This window comes from Natrix helvetica (genome assembly GCF_964273705.1).
Source record: "Natrix helvetica genome assembly, chromosome: 8".
NCBI classification, from domain to species: domain Eukaryota; kingdom Metazoa; phylum Chordata; class Lepidosauria; order Squamata; family Natricidae; genus Natrix; species Natrix helvetica.
Genome location: NC_138559.1, coordinates 1,943,480 through 1,971,196, shown reverse-complemented (window position 1 = coordinate 1,971,196; position 27,717 = coordinate 1,943,480). Strand labels below are relative to the sequence as shown.

The window sequence follows — 27,717 nt, the reverse complement described above, 5'->3', positions numbered from 1 at the left end:
CCACCATCCAGCCAGACCTGAAGAAGCTTCTTGAGTGAGAAGTGAAACATCTTCAAAGAAAAACCAGAAAGTCCAGTTACCTCTTTGGGAGTACCAGGGCCCAGATGACGGAGAATCTGCATAGGCAAAGGGAGTGAGCCTCCCACCGATCCTGTAGGAAGAGTCTATCTGACCATCCCCCCATTCTTGCTTTCCTCTTTCCAGGGGCCCCAATCCGAGCAGGCTCATCCAGCAGCTCTTAACCCTGCGGCCCGATCAGCAGCTGAACATCTTCAACACGCTAAAGGCTCACCTGATCGACAAGGGGCTGCTCCCCACTTCCGAGGACGTGTAGACAGCTCGGCGATCGGACTGTGACTGAACAAGGACCCCTCCTCTCCTCCCACCTGCCATAGGACCCCTGCCCACCCATCCAACTTGCCCTGTCTAGCACAATAACCGAGCCTCTCTTCACTTTCTCTTTCCTCTTCTATCAAAAGGGGGGTGTCGGTGGCTTTTGTGGGGGACGGGACTTTTTGTCTGTTTCCAAGCAGACAGGAGAGGGGGCTTCACTGGGAAGGAATTTGGGGCGCAGCAGGGGAACAGACCTGGCTGAGGGTTTTAGAAGGCAGCTTTTCTCCCCTTCAGAGCTGCGCTTGGGGTTTTCCCCACTTGGGGGTGGTTGAGGGGGGTTTCTCCTTTATTCTTTCCCCAGAGAGAGGGGAGAAAGGAAGCAGGTGGCAGCAAGGAAATACTTCTCCGCAGCTCAGAAGACGAAAGGGGTGTGGTTGTGCACTGACTTTCCCTCCTGAATTGTATTGTGTAGCAAAAATGGTTGTGGCACTTGACCAAACTTTCTGAAGACCAGAATAACCATGACGCTTCCCACCTCAGCCCCCCCAGCCACCTGGCCAAAGGTGGGAATTTGCAGTCTGGATGGATGGGAAGAGAGAGAGAGAGAGAGAGAGAGATAAATAGAGAGAGTAGAGACCGAAAGAAAGTGTGTGTGTGTGAGAGAGAGAGAGGGAGAGAGAGCGTGCACTCTCATTGGCCATTTTCCCCCCTACAGAAAAGCTATGAGATCACAGAACCTCCAATACTAGATTGTTTCAAAACAAAATTTCTGTTCCCTGTAAGCAGCTGGTGCTGTGTTGTGTCCGTAGGCTTGCTGCCTACTACGCTCTCTTCATGGGGGAGCCTTCTGGGCCTGGAAACCTCTCCCCAGGGAGGCTGCGAGTGGCTGGGAAGTGGATCAGTTGGGACCTTAACCTCGTTCCCCAATATATCTCCCCAATATATCCCCTGCATGTAGAGGAATAAGAACACATGACTCCACCCATTGCTGGCTTCCTTCCCAGCCCATGTTCATGGACGAGAAGGACAAACCCCCCCTCCCCTCTCGGTGGCCTTCGGGATGTGTGATTGTCTCCCCTTGCCAAGGAAGGGGGAGGCAGGCAAAATCACTCTTGGGGACGCCAAACCATTTGCCGTCCGGAAAATCGGCACAAAAAATGAGTTTGCTTCTCAAAGGGAGCTAATTTTAAGCCGGTGCCCTCAGGGACATCAAAGTGGCCCTGTCTTCTGTCCTGTGGCTCCTGCAGATGCTCTAATCTCGCTAGAAGGGAAGGCATGGCAGGAAGGAAGTGAGCCGGGCTGCGTACGGAGAGAACTTGGGTGAATGTTGATCAAAGTGAAAAGATCGGAGCAGGCTGGAAGGCAGCTGCGGCGGGAAAGTCAGGGTGGCTGACGTCTTTGGCTTCAATCTACTCGGCTCCAGAGAAACCTGTTTGATTTGCGTGTGCGGGGTGTGTGTTTCCTAATGCATAGAGAGGGGCTCTCCCCACCTCCACCCACAGCGTAGTACCAGATACCCAACTGCAAGAGGGAACTAAGAACAGGAAGTGAAGAGAGTCTCCATTTACCTTTTCAAAAAGGCTCTAAGAGAAATCTTCTGAAAAGAGGGGGGGGGGCTTAAGACCAAGCCAGATGTAAAGTCGTACAGGCACATGAACCCTTTGAACGGAATTTTGTCCTGGATACGGAAGGTGTGGGTTTCGTTGTCTGTTCTGCATGAGCTGCTTGGCCTGCAGCCTTAACCATCAGCCGCCCTACCTTTGCTGGGGCTGGAGGTCTTGTTTGGCAAGGGAAGCTACTAAGAAGGCCCTGATGGCAAACGTATGGCACGCAGAGCCCTCCCTCTGGGCACGCACACCATGGCCAGCTGCTTTTCTGGTTTCCGGCGTGCTCATGCATGCCGGCTAGCTGGTCTTCGTGTGTGCTGGAAACCCAAACACCAACTGGCCAGCCCGCATGCAGGCCATGTGCACCGGCCACCTGGTCTTCAGGTTTTCAGCACCCCGGCATGTGCTTGCACCCCAGCCAGTTGGTATTCGTGCACGCCGGAGTCCAGAAAACCCGAAGACCAGGTGGCTGGTGCACATGGCCTGCATGCGGGCTGGCCAGTTGGTGTTTGGGTTTCTGGCGCATGCAAAGACCAGCTGGCCGGTGTGCATGCGCGTGTGTTCCAGTTTGGCACTCTGTGCCGAAAAGGTTCGCCACCACTGTACTAAGGCATTCGACAGCATAAAGAACACCAGAAGGGCGTCCCTTGGTACAAGAGGCCCCAGGATGGGGTACGGCATCGTTTTAGAAATCCTTGTAGGACTTGGATCCAAGGCCTCGTCCCCCACATCTTCAGCAACTGTCCTGTGAAGGCGCTCATGTGGGGGCTCCTCTGGAGCCGGACTTAAAGGATTGGCGGTGATACTGCAGATAGATGTGGACGGTGGGTGGTACGGTATGTGTGTGAAGCAGTTGGGCGCCAGTTGTGGGCCAGCTCTTTCATTCCACCCTGTCCAACAGCTCTAAGCAGTGGGAGGCAAAGTGTAGCATTTTAAAAAGGGGATATGTTTGCTAGAAGACCTCCGGGCCTCCGAATGCCTCTTTGAAGAAGAAGCAAGATTCTGTGGAGTCCTGGAGAAATGCCTACAACCCTGTAGCTTTTAGGGGGTCTCCAAACTTGAAGACTTGTGGACTTCAGCATCACATGCTGGTTGGAGAATCCTGGGAGTTGTAGCCCACAAGTCTTAAAGTCTCCAACCCTAACCCCTGCTGTAACCGAAAAAGCCATGTGCCCCTTCCTCTTCCCCCCCCCTTCCTCATATTTCCTTCTGCTAAACAACACCTGACGTTGATAGTTCTAGTGCCCCACCAGCCTCCTGTAGGCAGCACCTAAAGCTGGCAATATTAGTCCGGCCAGCGTAGCTTCATGAGCACCGTGAATCCTCCTAGCCTTTCGCTCCGCTCAGAAATCGTGTTTCCTACTCTGTGATTCTTTTTTCTCTCCCTTTCCGTCCCCTCTTCCCCTGCCCTCTGCTTATTTCTCTGTGCAGTGTCCTTTTGAGGAAGGGGGGTTGATGGCTGTATTGTTTCTTTGCAAAACGCTTATAAGGCGGGGAGGGTCTGCAGAATGGGGTCAAAAATAGTCAGGGCGGGGGCCACACTGGCGCAGTCAAAACCTCCGCATTTTTTCAGCGGGTGCTGCCCAGCAGGTGGAGCGTCTTCCATTGCGCTCTTGTGGCCGCCATCTTGACTCTTGACCACACCCAACAGGCAGCCTCACCCATAAGCTAATCTTTGAGTTGTATGGGTTTTAATTTTCATTGTTGTTATTGTTTTGTTCTGACTGTCAGAATGTGAATTATTGTACAAAGGCATTTTATCCTATTTATATACTGTAATGTTATTAAATAAAAGGTATCTAAAGTAATTGTTTGTACACACAACTTTGGGGAAAGGGGCGGATTTCAACTCGGTTAGTTGAAGCTGAAGGTTTTCAGAAGAGCATTTCGGGTGAATCCACCTTTGCGAGCCATGTGCCACCTGTGCCATCCTTGGTTGGCATCCAGACGTTGGGTGGACCAGATTTCTTTCAGCTTCTGTGGATGACTCATGACCAGGGGCAAAACGCTGCTGCCAGTCTGCTACCAGTTTGCTTTGTGCGCACATGCGTACTGCAAGTGCTACCGTGCAGCACTGAAAAAAGATTAAGGTAAGTAGAACAGTGAAGGGGGGAACAGCTGTGCCGTGCGATTTGGATTTGCTAGGAAGCGGGATTTCCTGCTTTCTAGCGAATATAAATCGCCCGGCGCAGCTGATTGTTGGAATGTTTAAAAAATGCTACTGGTTTGGGTGAACTGGTAGTTCTGATGGTTGCACAGCTGATCGTCGGAACTACCTGGAATTGGTAGCATTTTTTCCTTACCGGTTCGGACGATCTGGTCCGAACTGGTAGCATTTCACCCCTGCTCATGACCAAGTTTTGTAAAATATTGGGGCAAAGAGGGGGCGTGTATCATAAACACAAATAAACATGAAACAAGGCTGTAAATCTCCCATTAGATTTATATTGTCTTGCAATGAGTCATGGGCGCAATTTTACAACCTTTCTTGCCATAGTTGTTAAGTGAATCACTGCAGTTGTTAAGATAGTAACATCTGGCTTTCCCCGTTGTCTTGCTTCCCAGAGGGTCACACATTGGGAACACGGGACCCTGGGACGCGGCAACTGTCATCAACACAAAACGGTTTGCCAAACAACCAAAATTTCATCACTAGCTGCAACGTTTGTAAAAATAGGTATTCTCTTTTTTCAAGGAGGAGTCAATAGCAGCCCTAGAGTTTGTCCTCGGGGTCACTGTGTAAAGCAGAGGTCTTCAAACTTGGCCACTGGAAGACTTGTGGACTTCAACTCCCAGAATTCCCCAGCCAGCATCACTTACTCTCTTGTAATCCCTTCCTCTGCAATCTCTCCACTTAGATCAGAGGTCTTCAAACTTGGCCACTGGAAGACTTGTGGACTTCAACTCCCAGAATTCTCTAGCAGCATAATTTCCGGTTTTCCCGTAAAACCTCCAGAGGGTGAAAAACGGCCCCAAAAGAAGGCCAAAGTCAGCTGGCCTGTGTGCACATGTGCTTGCCAGCTGACAGGGCAACGTCTCGCGTGCCCTGACATGGCTCTGTGTGCCACCTGGGGCACGTATACCATAGGTTCACCATCATCAGCTCTTCTACCTAAAGGCCAAGTTGAGACCAAAGGATGGAGGTGGTGGCAACATGATGTAGGTCAGGGTTGTGCAACCTTTGCAACTTTGAGACTTCCAATCGTGCTGGGTGGGGACTTCTGGGAGTTCAAGTCCACAAATCCACCCGCATCACTGCCTTTTAGTCATTTCCCAACCTTGTGGGCTGAGACGAGCAGACAAAACGCTCCGAGGACTTCCTAGCTGGTCTTTCCCCCTCTCCCCGCCTCTGCTTTTCTCCACCAGCTTCACATGCAGACATCTCACTTCCTCAAAGCTGGTGAGACAGCAGCTCCCGTGTGTTCAGCCACCCAGGGCGGGTGCTTTGCGGGACACGTCTGTGGGTTTTGCAGAGGAACGCTCTGGAGAACAATGGAGCTAAATGCAACCAAGGGCCTACTCAAGAATGAAGGATGACCCTCACTAGGTTCTTCTGCCCTGTGAAATGAACTGAGGCCAGACTCAACATCTGGAAAGGGAGCGAGCTAATACTGCACCACAAGAAAGCGCGACAGAACAATCTGCATGTCGCAGAAGGCCCCACGCTGGGTAGGCGGAAGTTGTTGGCAAACCCAATGCGACTTTGCTTTTCTCGAGGAAGCTCAGACGTCAGTCGAAAAACATCTCTCCAGGGCTCATCATCTGGAGCAGGGACAAGGCCCCCCTCCCCTGTGGATGCAGACCTTACACCTGGAGCTGGGATGTCTCTCAAGTTTCCTCGTCACTGGGATTTCCATCTGAAGAAGGAAATATCCAAAATAGGTATTCTCTTTTTTTCAAGGAGGAGTCAAGACTAGCCCTAGATTTTGACCTTGGGAGGGGGTGGGGTCACTGGGTAAAGCAGAGGTCTTCAAACTTGGCCACTTTAAGACTTGTGGACTTCAACTCCCAGCCAGCTCCGCAGAGAAAGGGATTATAAGAGAGTAAGTTATGCTGGCTGGAGAGTTCTGGGAGTTGGAAGTCCACAAGTTGTAAAGTTACCAAGTTTGGGGACCTGGTGCAAAGGTTATGAAAATGTGAAGTTGCTATCTTTCCTGGCTGCCTAGAGGTTTAAACCTAAGTGAGCCACTCAAGGCTCTCCACTCTTCCTCCCTCAGCCTGTCTCCTATGGATCTCGGGGTTGCTTTGGTTTTGAAAGCGTTCTGCTGTGGTCCAACCCTCCTCCTAGCCATAGTCAAATGTTGTCTTTTGAGACGAAGAGCTCTATCTGCTGATAGGCCATTTGAGGCTCGTGATTTAAATGCATCGCCCCGTTGAATGCAGTTCTTCTGCAGTTCCGTGTTGCAGGCAGGTGTGTGTGTGTGTGTGTGTGTTATTTTTTACTACCGGTTCTGGGCATGGTGTGGCTTGGTGGGCGTGGCAGGGGAAGGATACTGCAAAATCCCCATTACCTCCCTACTCCCCAATCAAAATGATGTCTTGCGCAAAATCTCCAATCCCAGTGAGAGATGGCATTTGCCAGTTCTCCAAACTACTCAAAATTCCGCTACCGGCTCTCCAGAACCTGTTGAATTTCACCCCTGCTCTCACCCCTTCTGTTTTTCTAATGGCCAAATTGGATGTTTGCGCCATCCAAGTCCATCAAATCATTTTCTTTTTTCCTTTTGCGAAGAAGGGACCCCTGCAAGGTTGACGGCATCCTTTTCTTCCTTTTCAATCACCTTTCAGGCTGTGTCAAATGAGGGAAGGTGTATTGAGGGGAATCTTGGTTGAAGACTGATGCTTCTGGTGGAGCAATCTTCTGGGCCATAGCATCTGTGTATGAATCAGGGATCCAGTTGCGCCTGCAAGATCTCCATGTTGAGGGTGAATTCTTTGCTTTGAGCAGTTAAGCCAAACACTCTGGCCCTCAGCCAGGTCTTCTGGGGTCACTCCCAATGAGTCTTCCAAGGAAAGGATCCTGCAGGAAATGGGTTCTGTGAGTTCTGATCTCGCCAGTTGCTTTCCCCAAGGATCCCTGCTGTGCTAGGTCTTAGCACCTGCCAGTGGGCAGGATCTGATGATCCTAACCTTCACAAGCATTTTGTCATTTGAGAGGCATTTCATCTCACTGCTCCTGAAGGAGGAAGAGCTCTGCTCTGTTTCCAAGATCCTTCTGGAGAAGTTAGTGGTTCCCTGGTCAATCATGGTTCACTTAACCATTCTCCAACGCCTTCCCTTTTCCGTCCAACTTCCCCCTCCCATTTTCATTTCCCCCACCATCCCCCCCAACCCTCCAGTGCAGCATTTCTCCCCATCGTTTATGGAGGAAACATATTTGAGCTTCAATTTACTATTTGAGGTCTTTTGTTCTCCTTGTTCTTTTTTTCTAACTAAAGATGTTTGTAATGTTGGAAAAGTTGGAGTTCCCCTCACTTGCAAATTCCTCCGCTTTAATGTGGTTGGGAGTCTTTATGGTACCATTTGTAATAGCTTTCTCTTGTTATTGTTAGTTGCGAAGTCATGTCCGACCCATCGCGACCCCATGGACAATGTTCCTCCAGGCCTTCCTGTCCTCTACCATCCTCTGGAGTCCATTGAAACTCATGCTGACTGCTTCAGTGACTCCATCCAGCCAACTCATTCTCTGTCATCCCCTTCTTCTCTTGCCCTAAATCATTCCCAGCATGAGGTTCTTCTCCAGGGAGTCCTTCTTCCTTCTCATTAGGTGGCCAAACTATTTGACTTTCCTCTTCAGGATCTGGCCTTCTAAAGAACAGTCAGGGTGGATCTCCTCTAGGACTGACCGGTTGGATCGCCTTGCAGTCCAAGGGACTCAATGCAGGAGTCTTCTCCAGCTTTTTCTAAGAGAATACTAACTTGTAAATTGAGATTAGTGCTGTTTTAGACTACGGCTTTGAATGGCAATGAACTAGGAGAACAAATCTATGTAGGAAGAAGAATATTGTGCTTCCTTAAATAAAAAGTGGTTATTTTCAGGCTTTTAAGTCACCTGCTTAAATATTTTAAACACCCAATGCAGCTATTGGAGTCTTTTGTGCCAGTCTTGGGTTTCCTTCATTTTTCTACAACAGGACAGGGAAATTAAAATGCAACGTAGCCCTACACATTCAGGCCCATTCCACATGGATACTGCAGTCTATTTTGGGCTCTCCAACTCCTCTTCCAATTATAAAGCTAAAAAAATCAGTGTTAATAGATTTTGGTATGTTGGAAAGTGAAAGAAAAACCAATCCTATTTCTGGAACACAAAAACAGCCGGAAGTCTGTGATTTTTCTATTACACGTGATGCAGCGCCATCTCTTCTGCATTTGTTTGCAGGGAGGAGGAGGAGGAGGAGGAGGACTGTGAGGTTCTTGGTGCTCTCTAAGATTGGTTGTTTTCTTGCAGATGTTTAATGACCCAAGTAGGGAACATCATCAGGGTTAATAGAGAGGAGAAAAAACAACTGTTGGGTCCTTGGTGCTTTCTGAGCTTGGTTGTTTTCTTGCAGACGTTTCATTACCCAAACTAGTAACATCATCAGTGCTAGAAGGGAGTGGGGTTTGCAGAGAGGAGGGAAACGGTGGGGTCCTTGGTGCTCTCTGAGCTTGCTTGTTTTCTTGCAGACGTTTCATTACCCAAACTAGTAACATCATCCGTGCTAGCCTACTGATGAGTTTGGGTAATGAAATGAAACTTTCTTCTTGCAAGAAAAAAAACAAGCTCAGAGAGCACCAAGGACGAGAGAGAAAGGGGGGTGGGGGGAGGAGGAGAATTAAAGAAAGAAAGAATAGGATTTTGATGTCTGCCCTTCTTTCTATGGTAGTCAACAACTTAACTCTTTCCTTTCCTCGTTAAATCCTTTTTACTCCAAAGCTTCATATAAACCATCAATTCAGTAACAAAAAGTCTATACAGTATAAGGTTTCCAGTCTTTTTTTAAGAAAATGGTTATCGTTTGTTCCCCAACTCTGCTTTGACAGTCTTTGTGGTCATGGTTTGCAAGGATGAGAGCTCCAGACTCGGGAACAGAGGCTAAGCTTTGTCGTAAGAAAATGGAGAGCTAAAGTCAATTCTGGAACTCCTTGGACGTTACGGAAATTTCCCTGTAGAACTTGTCAAGAATACGGAGTTGGGATTCTATTTATTTAGTTAGTTAGTTAGTTTGTCAAACGTGTACAAGATAACAGGTATAAGTATAAACATGGACATAAACACAGGAAATGGGTCTGAATAAATGGGGACTGTAGGACAGGGACGGTAGGCATGCTGGTGCGCTTATGCACGCTCCCTTTACGGACCTCTTAGGAATGGGGTGAGGTCCACGGTAGGCAGTTTGAGGTTGAAGTTTTGGGGGTTTGAGGATGTAGCAACGGAGTCAGGTAGAGCATTCCAGGCGTTGACCACTCTGTGGCTGAAGTTTTATTTTCTGCAATCAAGTTTGGAGTGGTTTACCTTGAGTTTGTGTGTATTGTTTGCCTGTGTATTATTGGGGTTGAAGAAGTAGTTGTCAACAGGTAGGATGTTGTAGCAGATAATTTTGTGTACTACGCTTAGGTCAGACCCTAATCACCCTAGTTCTAGGTTCTCCAAGCCCAAAATTTCAGGCCTGGTGGCATAAGGGATTCTATTGTGAGCAGAGGAGTGGAGGACTCTTCTCGTGAAATGTCTCTGGACTCGCTCGATCGTATTAGTGTCTGATGTACAGTGTGGATTCCAGGCAGACCAGCTGTATTCGAGAATTGGTCTGAATTCTGCTGCCTTCTTGCAATAGCTGAGTCTGGTCACACACACACACACACACACACACACACACACACACACACACACATTTTCAAGAGGCATATTGCTTGCACGAATCATCAAAGAAATGAGACAAATCAAAATGGAAAGAGGCAAACTTTTTCTTCTTTCTTTTTAAATTTCACACCCTCAATTTCCTCCTGCCTCACCCATCAGCAACCAGCAAAGAGCACCCAGGAACAAACTCTAGATTTCTTTAGATTTCCCTGTTTGAAAAAGTTACAGGAGTTTTCCGGAGGGGGGTCTCTTTGGCTGGGTGATCTGGACTGAACTAAGCTGGGGTGAAATGGCAGCATATGGGGGCAAAATCCTTCCACACCATCAGCTGAAGTTCTGAGCTGATACACCACAAGTTCCCCAGAAGTTTCATTTCCACGTAATCTTCTCTTGCGATAAGTTTATCTGCTAGGCAGAGAGCGAAAGTCAACGAGCAAACAGAAACTTTAGGTTTGTTGTGTGTGTGCAGCTGAGAGACAACCTCAGAAAACCAATCTACCAGGGAGAGGGGCTTTTTCAATTGGACTTTCTTCCTTTTTTCCTTGAAAATGTTTTGCTTCTCATCCAAGAAGCTTCTTTAGCGCTAACTTTTTTCATTGTTTAAATTGCACACCATCCAGAGCCCCTCCCTGAAGGAGATGGGTAGTTAAGAAGTGTGAGATATAAAAAAATAAATTGGGACTTCAATCATGCCGTGATGGCTGCCTTTTTCTCGACACACAGACACACAACTCCGATGCCTCAGTGGAAATCTCTGAGCCAAGATGTGGTAGCACTGAACATCTGTAAAAGGGGTAGAGCATTTGGCCACTTAAAGGACAGCATGATCTCTGCCAGAGGTAAAGATGTGGGTGTGTGGGTGTTTGACAAGCTCTGCTTCTTTATGTGTGTGCTAAGACAATTCACTTCATGATTCATCATGCAATTCATAATAAAAGCAAGAGGGTAACATTTAAACGTTTTCTTAATCACATTTTCATCTGTCGGGAATCTCTTCGCCCTTCCAATTTTGTGCAAATACAATTCCAGCTGTAGTTATTACATGAATAATCTAATATACATTTTCTTTACTATCTTTTTCGGACAAGATGCCCAACAAGAACAGTTCAGGTTTTAGATCAATATGTTGCTGCGTCATCTTCTCCAACCACATTTGGATTTTGGCCCAGTATTTTTGCTCTTGTAGGACTCCTATTTTTCCCCCGAGGTGTACTTTTACCAAGTAGTACACATATCTACTGCTCTTTGAAAACCAACCAGGCACAAATCAGATCCAAAATACCATATTTTTCAGAGTATAAGACACACTTTCCCCCCCCCCCCTAAAAGAGGGTGAAAATTTGGGTGCGTCTTATACACTGAATGTAGCCCCACCCACCCACCGGCCCCAACCCTTTGGCCTCTGCCTCCCAGCAATTTGCCACTTTGCAGCAAACGGGGGCTTGCGGAGGTTTCAATTAAGCTATAGCCGTGATGGCGAACCTATGGCACGCGTGCCACAGGCGGCACGCGGAGCCATTTCTGAGGGCATGCGAGGCATTGCCCTGTCAGCTCCAGTGCGCATGCACCCGCTGGCCAGCTGATTTTCGATAGTTTTTTTTAATCTCCGGAGGATTCCCTGAAGCCTCCAAAGGGCGAAAAACAGCCCAATGCAAAGAGAGCTGCCGGAACGGGGAAAGACAAGCGGCAAGGAAAGAGGCTTCTTTCACTCGTGCTGGCTGCTCTGTTCCCCCCTCCCCCCTGCTACTAAAAAGGATCCTGCCCGATCGCTTGAATCCACAGGGAAATGAGAGAGCTGCCAGCACGGGGGAGACAAGCGGCAAGGAAAGAGGCTTCTTTCACTCGTGCTGCCTGCTGTGTTCCCCCCTCCCCCCTGCTCAGTGGCGTAGCATGGGTTGTCAGCACCCGGGGCAAGTAATTTGCGCCCCCTAACCCGAGGGCGGCCCGACTGCAGCTGCCCCCTGGATCGGCATCAGTCAAGTGAGGCTCTCCATGCTGGCCTCCTGCCTTCCTCCCGAGGAGGAGCTCGGCAGGGCAGCAGGAAAAGGCTTGACTGAAGGGAAGCAGGTGCCGCGGGGGTGGGAGGCGCACCGGGGGCTTCGGGAAGGCGCCGGCTCCCCGGGGCGCTCCAGGTGGAGTGGGAGGACGCAGTGGCGTTGCAGCGGCAGGCAGATGGAGCGCAGCGCCGCTCTCCTTCGGCTCCCGCGGGGGCGGGGCGGCGGGTCTTGGCGGCTCCGCTGGGAGGTAGGCGGTGCGCAGGAGGGGCCTGGGCAGGCCGGGGCCGGGGAGCTTAGTTCGCGGGCCGAGCCGGGCGCAGAAAGAGGTGGCCACAGTCCGGCAAAGGGCGGCGTGGGGCGAGTCAGGGCGCCCCCCCAGATGTTGCGCCCGGTGCGGCCGGCCCCCCCTGCACCCCCCACGCTACGCCACTGCCCCTGCTACTAAAAAGGATCCTGCCCGATCGCTTGAATCCACAGGGAAATGAGAGAGCTGCCAGCACGAGTGAAAGAAGCCTCTTTTCTTGCCACTTGTCTTTCCCCCGTGCTGGCTGCTCTGTTCCCCCCTCCCCCCTGCTACTAAAAAGGATCCTGCCTGATCGCTTGAATCCACAGGGAAATGAGGAGAGCTGCCAGCAGGGGGGAAAGACAAGCAGTAAGGAAAGAAGCAAAGAGGCTTCTTTCACTCAACGTGGCTGCTGTTGCCCTTTTCTCCATTTCAGTGCTAGGGCATTGAGGTTGCCCCACCCACCATCATCCAGGTCCTCGCTTCTCCCAAACATTTCTTTGCCTACCTGATTTCCAGCTCCATCGCGTTTCTTGCCATCGTGTGCAGAGAAACAAAGTTTGTGGGACTAAAACAAAACTTCAATCAATTACAACTTTGGGGGGGGGGGGGAGAGATCTCGCAAAGTTGGAATTTATTGATTGAAAGGAGTTTATTTTAGTCCCACAAACTTTGTTTTCCTGTCCAAAACGGCAAGAAACACGATGGAAAAATGCTACGGAGGGGAAATTAAATAGGCAAAGAAATGCTTGGGAGAAGCGAGGACCTGGGCGATGGGGGGTGGGGCAGGCTCCATGGAGTGGTGCTGAAATGGAGAAAAGGGCAACAGAGCAGCCACCTTGAGGGGGGGGGAAGCTGCTTTTCCTTATTTCCTTGCTACTTGTCTTTCCCTCATGCAGATTGGTCTCTTCCTCATTTCCCTTTGGACTGCAGTGACCAGGCAGGATCCTCTATGCTAGCACAGGGGAGGGGGGGAAACGGAGCAGCCACCTTGAGGGGAAAAAGCTGCTTTTTCTTCTTTTCTTGCTGCTTTTCTTTCCCCTGTGCCAGCAGCTCTCTTCATCATTTGTCTATTGACTGTAGTGCCCAGGATCCTCTTTAATAGGAGGAGGGAATTTAGCAACTGGACTCACACCTGCCATTGTAAAAACGGCCCAATCTTTACACAGGAGAATGATAAGGGAAGGTTTTTTGACACAGGAGCACACTTGAGTATCCCCCCACCCCCACCCCAATCTCTGCCTGTTGGTGGCAGAGCAACCTCTCCCCTCACTGGGTGTTAGCCAAGGGGAAGCAGCCAGAGCAGGGAGTGGCGAGGAAGCCTTGTGCAAAAATGCACGGTCCACACAGGTGAGGGGGGGCATTAAGTTATGTGGGTGGGCACTCCAGTTCGTGTGATAGCGCGCACGTATGTGCTTTTGGCACCCGAGGCGAAAAAGGTTCGCCATCACTGAGCTATAGCAATCCCTGCAGCCTCAAACAGCTGATGATCGGAGAAATTGAAAGTGAAACTTGCTGTTTGCTTGAGACAAATTGGTGGGAGGCAGATTTTTTTTCTTAATCTAATCAAGTTGTTTGCTGCAAGGAGGTAAATCAACAACTATAAATGCCTATAGAATGTTCAAATTATTAGACCTATTTTTTAAAGATTGCTTTATTATTATTCTAGACAGCTTAACAAAATGAAAAAACTTTTTAAAATAAATGCTTGATCTGAAGAGGTCCCGTGCTATTTTTTAAAAAAGTGCTGTTCTTTTAAATAGCAGAGAATACAGTGGGGCAAAAAGTATTTAGTCAACTACTAATTGTGCAAGTTCTCCCACTTAAAAAGATGAGAGAGGCCTGTAATTGGCATCATAGGTAGACCTCAACTATGAGAGACAAAATATATAAAAAAAGACCAAACAATCACATTGGCTGATTTGGAAAGAATTTATTTGCAAATTATGGTGGAAAATAAGTATTTGGTCACCTACAAACAAGCAAGATTTCTGGCTCTCACAGACCTGTACCTTCTTCTTTAAGAGGCTCCTCTGTCCTGCACTCATTACCTGTATCAATGGCACCTGTTTGAACTTGTTATCAGTATAAAAGACACCTGGCCACAACCTCAAACAGTCACACTCCAAACTCCACTATGGTGAAGACCAAAGAGCTGTCGAAGGACACCAGAAACAAAATTGTAGACCTGCACCAGGCTGGGAAGACTGAACCTGCAATAGGCAAGCAGCTTGGTGTGAACAAATCAACTGTGGGAGCAATAATTAGAAAATGGAAGACATGCAAGACCACTGATAATCTCCCTCGATCTGGGGCTCCACGCAAGATCTCACCCCGTGGGGTCAAAATGATCCCAAGAACGGTGAGCAAAAATCCCAGGATCACACGGGGGGACCTAGTGAATGACCTGCAGAGAGCTGGGACCAATGTAACAAAGGCTACCATCAGTAACACACTACGCCGCCAGGGACTCAGATCCTGCAGTGCCAGACGTGTCCCCCTGCTTAAGCCAGTCCATGTCCAGGCCCATCTGAAGTTTGCTAGAGAGCATTTGGATGATCCAGAAGAGGATTGGGAGAATGTCATATGATCAGATGAAACTAAAATAGAACTGTTTGGTAGAAACACAACTCGTCGTGTTTGGAGGAGAGAGAATGCTGAGTTGCATCCAAAGAACACCATACCTACTGTGAAGCATGGGAGTGGCAACATCATGCTTTGGGGCTGTTTCTCTGCAAAGGGACCAGGACGACTGATCCGTGTACAGGACAGAATGAATGGGGCCAGGTATCGTGAGATTTTGAGTGCAAACCTCCTTCCATCAGCAAGGGCATTGAAGATGAAACGTGGCTGGGTCTTTCAACATGACAATGATTCCAAACATACTGCCCGGGCAACGAAGGAGTGGCTTCGTAAGAAGCATTTCAAGGTCCTGGAGTGGCCTAGCCAGTCTCCAGATCTCAACCCCATAGAAAATCTTTGGAGGGAGTTGAAAGTCCGTGTTGCCCAGCGACAGCCCCAAAACATCACTGCTCTAGAGGAGATCTGCATGGAGGAATGGGCCAACATACCAGCAACAGTGTGTGCCAACCTTGTGAAGACTTACAGAAAACGTTTGACCTCTGTCATTGCCAACAAAGGATATATAACGAAATATTGAGATGAACTTTTGATATTGACCAAATACTTATTTTCCACCATAATTTACAAATAAATCATTTCCAAATCAGCCAATGTGATAGTTTGGGTTTTTTTTTTACATTTTGTCTCTCATGGTTGAGGTCTACCTATGATGCCAATTACAGGCCTCTCTCATCTTTTTAAGTGGGAGAACTTGCACAATTGGTCGCTGACTAAATACTTTTTTGCCCCACTGTAACTATACTTCCAGAAAGCACATCAATTGTAACAGCATCTGTACAAGTATAGTCTGAAATATAACACTACAAACCGTGTATATTGTCTGCACTGTTTGTGCCAGGAGGCAAATTGCTGGGAGGCAGAGGCAGATATTTTCCCCTTGTTTTCCTCCCTCAAAATCTAGGTGCGTCTTATACTTCGGAGCGCCTTATACTCCGAAAAATACGGTAGGTGAAGAATTCTGTCTTTTCCTTGAGGAAAAGCTTACAAATGCAGCAAGAACAACACAGGCATTTTGGTGGACTCCACCCACACAAACATGCATTTTGTCCTCCGTGTCTAGTCAACCGAGTTTCCCCTGGGTTCCTCTGCAGAGAATGCCTTTCTTTTTTCTCTCTAAATGCTCTTACTTGTAAAGCATACCGCCTACACAGGAAAAAGGAAGTCCACTCAGAGAAGTTGCTTCCTTTCAAGCAAACTCCTTGCCCCAGGCGTGGGCTTGGCAAAGCAACAACCAGCTTTGCGCTCTGGGTCCAGTTCGGGAGACCCAAAGGGACACTTCCTACCAAGGAAGCCTCCCCTGCTTCTGGGCCAGAGGTTCTGCCTTGATTGTCCTCTTGCTTGTTCTCCTGGGCTCACATTTCGCTTCTCCCCCCCAGTTCGCTCGCAGAGCATGATGGCCGTTGATGTAAAAGGCTCTGGCCCTTGGTATCAGCCCCCCAACCCTCTGGAGCGCCCCTTGAAAAGCGGCTGGCTGAAGAAGCAGCGATCCATCGTCAAGAACTGGCAGCAGAGGTTCTTCGTGCTGAAGGGCCAACACCTGCACTACTACAAGGAGGAGGAAGACCTGAAGCCCCAGGTAGGAAGGGAGGAGGATGCATATTTGTGCTGCTGGGGTGATGGGAAGGCTAATGGGAGAAAGGGTTGGGAACCACGGATGGGCCTAGAAAGGCACATTCTACCTTCTCTAGCCTTACACAAGAGGAGACCAATTGCAGTTCTCCTCAGCGAGGAGTAGACTAGAGCAACCTTGAGTTGCAACCTCCAACTTCAGTTCTGCTTCTCTTCAGTTCAGCTTGACATCTGAACCAGTGGTGGGATTATTATTTTTTTACTACTGGTTCTGTGGGTGTGGCTTGGTGGGCGTGGCAGGGAAAGGATATTGCAAAATCTCCATTCCCTCCCCACTCCAGGGGAAGGATACTGCAAAATCTCCATTGCCTCCCCACTCCAGGGGAAGGATATTGTGAAATCCCCATTCCCTCCACACTCCAGGGGAAGGATACTGCAAAATCCCCATTCCTTCCCCACTCCAGGGGAAGGATACTGCAAAATCCCCATTCCTTCCCCACTCCAGGGGAAGGATACTGCAAAATCTCCATTCCCTCCCCACTCCAGGGGAAGGATACTGCAAAATCTCCATTCCCTCCACACTCCAGGGGAAGGATATTGTGAAATCCCCATTCCCTCCACACTCCAGGGGAAGGATACTGCAAAATCCCCATTCCTTCCCCACTCCAGGGGAAGGATACTGCAAAATCTCCATTCCCTCCCCACTCCAGGGGAAGGATACTGTAAAATCTCCATTCCCTCCCTGCTCCAGAGGAAGGATACTGCAAAATCTCCATTCCCTCCCCACTCCAGGGGAATGATACTGTAAAATCTCCATTCCCTCCCCACTCCAGGGGAAGGATACTGTAAAATCTCCATTCCCTCCCTGCTCCAGAGGAAGGATACTGCAAAATCCCCATTCCCTCCCCACTCCAGGGGAAGGATACTGTAAAATCTCCATTCCCTCCCCACTCCAGGGGAATGATACTGTAAAATCTCCATTCCCTCCCTGCTCCAGAGGAAGGAGGCTGCAAAATCTCCATTTCCTACCCGCTCCAGGAGAAGGATACTGCAAAATCCCCATCCCCCCCCCCACTCCAGGGAAGGATACTGTAAAATCTCCATTCCCTCCTCACTCCAGGGGAACGATACTGTAAAATCTCCATTCCCTCCTCGCTCCAGGAGAAGGATACTGCAAAATCCCCATTCCCTCCCCACTCCAGGGGAAGGATACTGCAAAATCCCCATTCCCTCCCTGCTCCAGAGGAAGGAGGCTGCAAAATCTCCATTCCCTCCCTGCTCTAGAGGAAGTATACTGCAAAGTCTCCATTTCCTACCCACTCCAGGAGGATACTGCAAAATCCCCATTCCCTCCCCACTCCAGGGGAAGGATACTGTAAAATCCCCATTCGCTCCTCGCTCCAGGGGAAGGATACTGCAAAATCCCCATTCCCTCCCCACTCCAGGGGAAGGATACTGTAAAATCTCCATTCCCTCCTCGCTCCAGTGGAAGGATACTGTAAAATCTCCATTCCCTCCTCACTCCAGGGGAAGGATACTGTAAAATCTCCATTCCCTCCTCGCTCCAGGGGAAGGATACTGTAAAATCTCCATTCTCTCCTCACTCCAGGAGGATACTGCAAAATCCCCATTCCCTCCCCACTCCAGGGGAAGGATACTGTAAAATCTCCATTCCCTCCCTGCTCCAGAGGAAGGAGGCTGCAAAATCCCCATTCCCTCCCCACTCCAGGGGAAGGATACTGTAAAATCTCCATTCCCTCCCTGCTCCAGAGGAAGGAGGCTGCAAAATCCCCATTCCCTCCCCACTCCAGGGGAAGGATACTGTAAAATCTCCATTCCCTCCCCACTCCAGGGGAAGGATACTGCAAAATCCCCATTCCCTCCTCACTCCAGGGGAAGGATACTGTAAAATCTCCATTCCCTCCTCACTCCAGGGGAAGGATACTCAATCAATCAATCAAACTTTTATTTATAAACCGCGCCCTTTCCTAAGCAGGACTCGGGGCGGTGTTCAGTCATTATTAAAAACCATATACATATCAAAATAGAATACATATACATAAACATAGACATAGACGGAGGAGGTAGAAAATATACTGTACCATATTTAATTAAAAGACAAATAAGATTAAAATTCCCTTAAAAATTCCACAATAAGATGTTTGCCAGGAGGTGAAAGATGGAGCTATAAATCGGCTAAGCCAGCTAATTGGAACAGGTGGGTCTTAAGCTTCTGTCGGAAGGAGCGGAGGTCGTTAATAGTTCTAATATCGGGGGGGAGGTCATTCCAGAGGGTTGGGCCCATCACAGAGAAGGCTCTACTCCTAGGCGCCACCCGTTGGCACTGCTTGGCGGATGGCACCTGGAGGAGTCCCTCCCTGTGAGAGCGAATAGGTCGTAGAGATGTGTGAGGTGAGATGCGATCCCGCAGGTAACTAGGTCCCATGCCATGGAGCACTTTAAAGATAGTAACCAACACCTTGAAATGCACCCGAAAAACCACAGGCAGCCAGTGCAGCTCACGCAGGAGTGGTGTTATATGGGAGTATCTTGTTCCTCCCATAATGGCCCGGGCGGCCGCATTCTGAACTAGCTTTAGTCTTCGGGTGCATCTCAAGGGGAGCCCCATGTAGAGAGCATTGCAGTAGTCCAGGCGGAACGTCACCAGCGCATGAGTGACTGTGCGTAGGGCGTCCCGATCCAATAGGGGGCGCAATTGGCGCACCAGGCGAACCTGTTGGAACGCCCCCCTCGCCACGGCTGTCACATGGTCATCCATCGACAGCCGGGCATCAAGGAGGACGCCCAAATTGCGCGCCCGTTCCACGGGGGGCAGTTGTTCGCCCCCTCTGGCCAGTGATGGCATCCACTGGTTGAACCGGGGTGCCGATAGCCACAGCCACTCAGTCTTGGAGGGGTTGAGTTTAAGTCTGTTGTCCCCCATCCAGACCCGGATGGCTTCCAAACACCGGGACATCATTTCGACGGCCTCGTTGGGGTGATTTGGGGTGGAAATGTACAGCTGCGTGTCATCAGCGTACAGATGGTATCCAACCCCAAAACCACGGATGATCTCACCCAGCGGCTTCATGTATGTGTTGAACAGGAGGGGCGAGAGGACCGACCCCTGTGGCACCCCACAGGTGAGTGGCCTCAGGGTCGACCTCTGCTCCCCTGCCAACACACACTGCGTCCGGTCGGAGAGGTAGGAGCGGAACCACCGCAAAACGGTGCCCCCTACGCCCACCTCTTCCAGCCGGCGCAATAAGATACCATGGTCGATGGTATCGAAAGCCGCTGATAGATCTAATAGGACCAGGATAGAGGAACAACCCCTATCTCTGGCCCTCCAGAGATCATCTACCAACGCGACCAAGGCCGTCTCCGTGCTGTGACCGGGTCGAAAGCCGGACTGGCGCGGGTCTAGATAGTCTGCTTCCTCCAGGTGACGTGGGAACTGTTGTGCCACCACACTCTCTACAACCTTCGCTAAAAAGGGAAGGTTGGAGACGGGACGGTAATTAGCTAGCTCCTCCGGATCCAGGGAAGGCCTCTTGAGCAGGGGCCTCACCACCGCCTCTTTCAAGGCTGCCGGCAAGGACCCCTCCTCCAGTGAAGCGTTCACCAGACCCAGGAGCCAGCCTCGTGTAACCTCCCAGGATGCCAGTACAAGCCAGGAGGGACACGGGTCCAGTAAACATGAGGTGGCTCGCAGTCGCCCACGTAACCTGTCCAAATCCTTGGGGGCAACAGAGTCAAACCCCTCCCAGCGTGGTGTCTCAAGACTTGCTTCCGACGTCTCCCTTGGTCCACTGAAGGGGGCCCATCCACTCCGGATCTGATCGATTTTGTCCTGCAGATATTCCCCAAACTCCTCTGCTCTACCCTGCAAAGGGGCTTCCTGCGGCCTCTGTGATAAGCGGGAACGGGTCACCCGAAACAGGGCGGCAGGGCGGTTATCCGCGGACGCAATAAGAGCGGCACAATGTCTACGTTTGGCCGCTCTTAGTGCCACGAGGTAGGTCCGTAAATAGGCTCTTACCTGTGTTCGGTCAGATTCGGAGCGTGAGGACCTCCACCTGTAAAATCTCCATTCCCTCCATGCTCCAGGGGAAGGATACTGTAAAATTTCCATCCCCTCCCCGCTCCAGGGGAAGGATACTGTAAAATCTCCATTCCCTCCTCGCTCCAGGGGAAGGATACTGTAAAATCTCCATCCCCTCCCCGCTCCAGGGGAAGGATACTGTAAAATCTCCATTCCCTCCTTGCTCCAGGGAAAGATACTGTAAAATCTCCATTCCCTCCCCACTCCAGGGGAAGGATACTGTAAAATCTCCATTCCCTCCTTGCTCCAGGAGAAGAATACTGCAAAATCCCCATTTTCTCCCCACTCCAGGGGAAGGATACTGTAAAATCTCCATTCCCTCCCTGCTCCAGAGGAAGGAGGCTGCAAAATCTCCATTCCCTCCCCGCTCTAGAGGAAGTATACTGCAAAGTCTCCATTTCCTACCCACTCCAGGAGGATACTGCAAAATCCCCATTCCCTCCCCACTCCAGGAGAAGGATACTGTAAAATCTCCATTCCCTCCCCACTCCAGGGGAAGGATACTGTAAAATCTCCATTCCCTCCTTGCTCCAGGGAAAGATACTGTAAAATCTCCATTCCCTCCCCACTCCAGGAGAAGGATACTGTAAAATCTCCATTCCCTCCTTGCTCCAGGAGAAGGATACTGCAAAATCCCCATTTTTTCCCCACTCCAGAAGAAGGATACTGCAAAATCTCCATTCCCTCCTTGCTCCAGGGGAAGGATACTGTAAAATCTCCATTCCCTCCCCACTCCAGGGGAAGGATACTGTAAAATCTCCATTCCCTCCTTGCTCCAGGGAAAGATACTGTAAAATCTCCATTCCCTCCCCACTCCAGAAGAAGGATACTGTAAAATCTCCATTCCCTCCTTGCTCCAGGGGAAGGATACTGTAAAATCTCCATTCCCTCCCCACTCCAGGGGAAGGATACTGTAAAATCTCCATTCCCTCCTTGCTCCAGGGAAAGATACTGTAAAATCTCCATTCCCTCCCCACTCCAGGAGAAGGATATTGCAAAATCTCCATTCCCTCCCCACTCCAGGGGAAGGATACTGTAAAATCTCCATTCCCTCCTTGCTCCAGGGAAAGATACTGTAAAATCTCCATTCCCTCCCCACTCCAGGAGAAGGATATTGCAAAATCTCCATTCCCTCCTCGCTCCAGGGGAAGGATACTGCAAAATGCCCATTCTCTCCCCACTCCAGGGAAGAATACTGTAAAATCTCCATTCCCTCCCTGCTCCAGAGGAAGGATACTGCAAAATCTCCATTTCCTACCTGCTCCAGGAGAAGGATACCTCAAAATCTCCATTCCCTCCTTGCTCCAGGAGAAGGATACTCCAAAATCCCCATTCTCTCCCCACTCCAGGAGAAGGATACTGCAAAATCTCCATTCCCTCCTCGCTCCAGGGGAAGGATACTATAAAATCTCCATTCCCTCCTCGCTCCAAGGGAAGGATACTGTAAAATCCCCATTCCCTCCCCGCTCCAGGGGAAGGATACTGTAAAATCTCCATTCCCTCCTCGCTCCAGGGGAAGGATACTGTAAAATCTCTATCCCCTCCCCGCTCCAGGGGAAGGATACTGTAAAATCTCCATTCCCTCCTCGCTCCAGGGGAAGGATACTGTAAAATCTCCATCCCCTCCCCGCTCCAGGGGAAGGATACTGTAAAATCTCCATCCCCTCCCCGCTCCAGGGGAGGATACTGTAAAATCTCCATTCCCTCCCCACTCCAGGGGAAGGATACTGTAAAATCTCCATTCCCTCCACACTCCATGGGAAGGATACTGTAAAATCTCCATTCCCTCCCCACTCCAGGGGAAGGATACTGTAAAATCTCCATTCCCTCCTTGCTCCAGGGGAAGGATACTGTAAAATCTCCATTCCCTCCCCACTCCAGGGGAAGGATACTGTAAAATCTCCATTCCCTCCTTGCTCCAGGGAAAGATACTGTAAAATCTCCATTCCCTCCCCACTCCAGGAGAAGGATACTGTAAAATCTCCATTCCCTCCTTGCTCCAGGAGAAGGATACTGCAAAATCCCCATTTTTTCCCCACTCCAGAAGAAGGATACTGCAAAATCTCCATTCCCTCCCCACTCCAGGGGAAGGATACTGTAAAATCTCCATTCCCTCCCCACTCCAGGGGAAGGATACTGTAAAATCTCCATTCCCTCCCCACTCCAGGGGAAGGATACTGTAAAATCTCCATTCCCTCCCCACTCCAGGGGAAGGATACTGTAAAATCTCCATTCCCTCCACACTCCATGGGAAGGATACTGTAAAATCTCCATTCCCTCCCCACTCCAGGGGAGGATACTGTAAAATCTCCATTCCCTCCCCACTCCAGGGGAAGGATACTGTAAAATCTCCATTCCCTCCCCACTCCAGGGGAAGGATACTGTAAAATCTCCATTCCCTCCTTGCTCCAGGGAAAGATACTGTAAAATCTCCATTCCCTCCCCACTCCAGGAGAAGGATACTGTAAAATCTCCATTCCCTCCTTGCTCCAGGAGAAGGATACTGCAAAATCCCCATTTTTTCCCCACTCCAGAAGAAGGATACTGCAAAATCTCCATTCCCTCCTTGCTCCAGGGGAAGGATACTGTAAAATCTCCATTCCCTCCCCACTCCAGGGGAAGGATACTGTAAAATCTCCATTCCCTCCTTGCTCCAGGGAAAGATACTGTAAAATCTCCATTCCCTCCCCACTCCAGAAGAAGGATACTGTAAAATCTCCATTCCCTCCTTGCTCCAGGGGAAGGATACTGTAAAATCTCCATTCCCTCCCCACTCCAGGGGAAGGATACTGTAAAATCTCCATTCCCTCCTTGCTCCAGGGAAAGATACTGTAAAATCTCCATTCCCTCCCCACTCCAGGAGAAGGATATTGCAAAATCTCCATTCCCTCCCCACTCCAGGGGAAGGATACTGTAAAATCTCCATTCCCTCCTTGCTCCAGGGAAAGATACTGTAAAATCTCCATTCCCTCCCCACTCCAGGAGAAGGATATTGCAAAATCTCCATTCCCTCCTCGCTCCAGGGGAAGGATACTGCAAAATGCCCATTCTCTCCCCACTCCAGGGAAGAATACTGTAAAATCTCCATTCCCTCCCTGCTCCAGAGGAAGGATACTGCAAAATCTCCATTTCCTACCCGCTCCAGGAGAAGGATACCTCAAAATCTCCATTCCCTCCTTGCTCCAGGAGAAGGATACTCCAAAATCCCCATTCTCTCCCCACTCCAGGAGAAGGATACTGCAAAATCTCCATTCCCTCCTCGCTCCAGGGGAAGGATACTATAAAATCTCCATTCCCTCCTCGCTCCAAGGGAAGGATACTGTAAAATCCCCATTCCCTCCCCGCTCCAGGGGAAGGATACTGTAAAATCTCCATTCCCTCCTCGCTCCAGGGGAAGGATACTGTAAAATCTCTATCCCCTCCCCGCTCCAGGGGAAGGATACTGTAAAATCTCCATTCCCTCCTCGCTCCAGGGGAAGGATACTGTAAAATCTCCATCCCCTCCCCGCTCCAGGGGAGGATACTGTAAAATCTCCATTCCCTCCCCACTCCAGGGGAAGGATACTGTAAAATCTCCATTCCCTCCACACTCCATGGGAAGGATACTGTAAAATCTCCATTCCCTCCTCGCTCCAGGGGAAGGATACTGTAAAATCTCCATTCCCTTCCCGCTCCAGGGGAAGGGTACTGTAAAATCTCCATTCCCTGCCCACTCCAGAGGAAGGATACTGTAAAATCTCCATTCCCTCCTCGCTCCAGGAGAAGGAAACTGCAAAATCCCCATTCCTTCCCAATCAGCTGGGAATCGGGAGGCAGAGAATAGATGGGGGCGGGGCCAGCAATAGGTGGTACTTGCCAGTCCTCTGAACTACTCAAAATGTCCGCTACCAGTTCTCCAGAACTGGTCAGAACCAGCTGAATCCCACCTCTGATGTAATCATATTCCAACTTTTGGACAATTTAAACTGATGGGTTAATTTCTCACAGCAAATATTGCAATTTGCTTGTTCATCGATCACAGCTTATCCTCATCCTTTGCAAATAGCATTACATCCTAGCATCCCATAATACACTTTCATCGGATGCAACATATAGCCAGAAACACAGGTAGTCCTCAACTTCCAACATTTTGTTTAATGACCGCTTGAAATTACGACACTAAAAAAAGTGACTTATGTTTTTCACACTTACAACGACCATTGCAGTACCCCCATGATCGTGCAATCAAAATTCAGATGTGATTTACATCGGATGCCTGACAACCGACTCACATTTATGACAATTCATATTTATGATGGCTGAAACCACATTTATGACAGTTCATATTTATGACAGTTGCAGTGTCCCGGGGTCATGTGATCAGTGGTGGAATTCATTTTTTTTTACTAATGGTTCTGTGGGCGTGGCTTGGTGGGCGTGGCAGGGGAAGGAGACTGCAAAATCCGCATTCCCTCCCGATCAGCTGGGACTCGGGAGGCACAAAATAGATGGGGGCGGGGCCAGTCAGAGGTGGTATTTGCTGGTTCTCCAAAGTCCTCAAAATTCCCGCTGTCGGTTTTCCAGAGCTGGCTGGAAAATTCTGGGAGTTGAAGTCCACATGTCTTAAAGTTGCCAAGTTTGAAGACCTCTGCTTTAAATTGAAACAAACACAAATGCATGTTCCTTGTAACAAAAGGGCCCCAAGCCTATTATTTCTGCACCCCCACGTTTTGTTTTGAGCATTTAGTGGGTCTTTCTGCATTCCCAAGGCAAGATCTGTACCCTTTCCCAAAGAGTCACTCTATGAAGATCTGAACTGGTTTACCCAACTTCTCAATGAAAACTAATGCTGAAAAATGTTAGCAATTCAGCAATACAGAGCATTGCATATCAAATTTAATGAGACCCCCCTCCCCCCAAGCTATGGCGATATGATCAATGATGCCCATCATTAACAGATGTGATGAAGCGGCCCAGAGACCCATAAGCGTCATTTGATAAATTCAGGTACCTTTATTTGAGCACTATGCTGGGGTCTGCGAGTTCTGTCAATAATTGGCAAATTTAACATTGATTTTCCTTTATAAATAAATGTATCATTGAGTCAATAAAGTATCCATCATTTTAACCGAGAGTCAGCCTTTCCCGCTGTTCAACCACATAGAGATTTGTTGTGGTTTTTCCTCAATTTCAGATGATAACAATGAAATTGAAAAGAAATGTGGTGGTTTGAAAACTTTTGTATATTACATTGGGGTTTTAGTGCTGGCTTCGTTTCCATCTTCTGTGCTCCACAGAATTACATGAAAATGCATTCAAGTGGAATCATGATAGTGTTTATAGGAAGATTAAACATATGAAGAACGGTTGCAGGAACTGGGTATGTTTAGCTTAAGAGAAAGAAGGACTAGGGGAGACATGATAGCATTATTCCAATATCTCAGAGGTTGCCACAAAGAAGAGGGAGTCAAACTATTCTCCAAAGCACCTGAGGGTAGAACAAGAAGCAATGGGTGGAAACTAATCAAGGAGAGAAGCAACTTAGAACTGAGGAGAAATTTCCTGACAGTGAGAACAATTAATCAGTGGAACAGAAGTTGCCTCCAGAAGTTGTGAATGCCCCAACACTGGAAGTCTTTAAGAAGATGTTGGATAGCTATTTGTCTGAAACGGTATAGGGTTTCCTGCCTAGGCAGGGGGTTGGACTAGAAGACCTCCAAGGTCCCTTCCAACTCTACTATTGTATTGTATTGTATTGTAAGATTAGTACCTATATATCATTGTAATACAATCCTGGTAAAACATTTTCAAGTCATTCCTGAAATTTAAGGCTTCCTCCACATGGAGTACTTCCATCTGAAACAACATGGATTCCCCCCCCCCCCCTTCTAAATAGATCTTTTTCCTTTCTTGGAAAAAATAATAATTTGAAAAGTAACAAAAATTTCAGGAAGATTGCAGAAATGTATCTTTAATCCCATCAAAAGATAGCAGATTTGGGAAGGACTCAATGGATAAAACTGCCAAATCCAATCTAAATATTGTTGAGGAAGAGGAAGAAGGAAAAGAAATAGAAGGAGGAGGAGGAGGAGGAGAAGAAGATCATCATCCTCATCAACAACAACAACAATGTTGAGTGCAATTCCAAACTTCTGGAGCACCATTTGAACACTATTGGCATGACAAAATGACATTGAATGTAGAATACCAGAGTTGGAAAGGGCCTTGGAGGTCATCTAGTTCAACCCCCTGCTCAAACAGGAGACCCTACACAATTTCTCACAGAAAGTCCAATCTCTTCTTGAAAGTGACTCAGTTGCAAAAGGCAACTTGACTAGGAACAGCTCACATCCTGCAATATTTTAATGTTATCAAATGACAACATCTACCTATCCCAGGTCCTTTAGAAAGACACAGTAGCTGGACAATAGGACACCAAATTCCATCTAAAGGTTCTAGCTGACTGTGTGTCTGATTGTAATATTTCACCTGCTAGATAATTAGGAAGAGTAGACAGCTTCATTGTGGGCAGCTTCTGAACTGTTTTTTCCCCTGCAGCTCCTGTGCTCTTCGCAAATACAGTGCCAAATTGCCATGGTGCAATAGCTAAAATTTGGCCTTAAATCATAGGGCAGCTTAAGTGGCGCTGTATAAATGATTGGTTTCAAAAAATCACATCTGTAACTGTATTTCATTCCATGAACAAATCAGCAAATGGCACCTTTTCTGAAGTGATGGTAAAAGTGCCTTTCTGGGGAGAAGGACCAAGCTGGCATCTCTGTGGGTAAGGATTTCCTGCCCCTACTAGATAGTCACAAAGAGAAAGAGAAATCTCTAACTCTTTGCTGCCTGCACAAGAAATCTAGATCTTTGCCTAAATAACATTTTGCATAATTAGATCAACTTGATTGGAATCTAGCATGACCACCCTAATAGGATCTTTCTCCATTTCTTCTCTAACGACCTGCAGCGCTTCTGAGGGGAGGGCAGGATCCCAATTCCAGAACCTTTCTCAAAAGTTGCTGTGCCTTGATGCAGTGGTGGGTTCCGGGCGGCACAGCCTGATACAGCCGTACCGGTAGTAGCCACTGACAGCGTACCAATACAGTGGCTCGTTTGGCCCACCCACCTGTCCGCGTTCTATACCGGTTTTTAAACAAACCGGCCAATTGCACCTGTGCACACTGTGTGGCGCCTGCGTGAGCTCCGACAAGCAGCTGGGTGTCGCGGGGGTGGTGGAGTGCACATGCATGTGCAGCGTGTGGGCAGGAAAGGATGGAACCCCCGTGAACACCGTACTGGTAGCGATGGGGAGAGGAACCCCGTCCCACCGCTGCCTTGATGCCACCCTTCCTTCC

At 48.9% G+C, this 27,717-nt stretch overlaps 3 protein-coding genes across 3 annotated transcripts in view; all 3 read left to right on the top strand.

The window, feature by feature from the left end:
- Positions 1–3,748, top strand: part of CDS2 (CDP-diacylglycerol synthase 2) — a 46,885-nt gene extending 43,137 nt beyond the window's left edge. Inside the window, exon 13 of the mRNA XM_081961019.1 lies at positions 205–3,748. Within this exon, the coding sequence (XP_081817145.1) occupies positions 205–334 (130 nt within the window). The 3' untranslated portion in view covers positions 335–3,748. The remainder of the gene's footprint in view (positions 1–204) is intronic.
- The window catches only part of LOC309396157 (surfactant protein C-like), a 353,221-nt gene that overhangs the window by 239,494 nt on the left and 86,010 nt on the right, over positions 1–27,717 (top strand). The gene's annotated exons all lie outside the window — the stretch shown is intronic.
- ARHGAP25 (Rho GTPase activating protein 25) overlaps positions 5,328–27,717 on the top strand; it is a 48,410-nt gene continuing 26,020 nt past the window's right edge. Inside the window, exons 1-2 of the mRNA XM_081960980.1 lie at positions 5,328–5,822; positions 16,083–16,282. Of these exons, the coding sequence (XP_081817106.1) occupies positions 5,636–5,822; positions 16,083–16,282 (387 nt within the window). The 5' untranslated portion in view covers positions 5,328–5,635. The remainder of the gene's footprint in view (positions 5,823–16,082; positions 16,283–27,717) is intronic.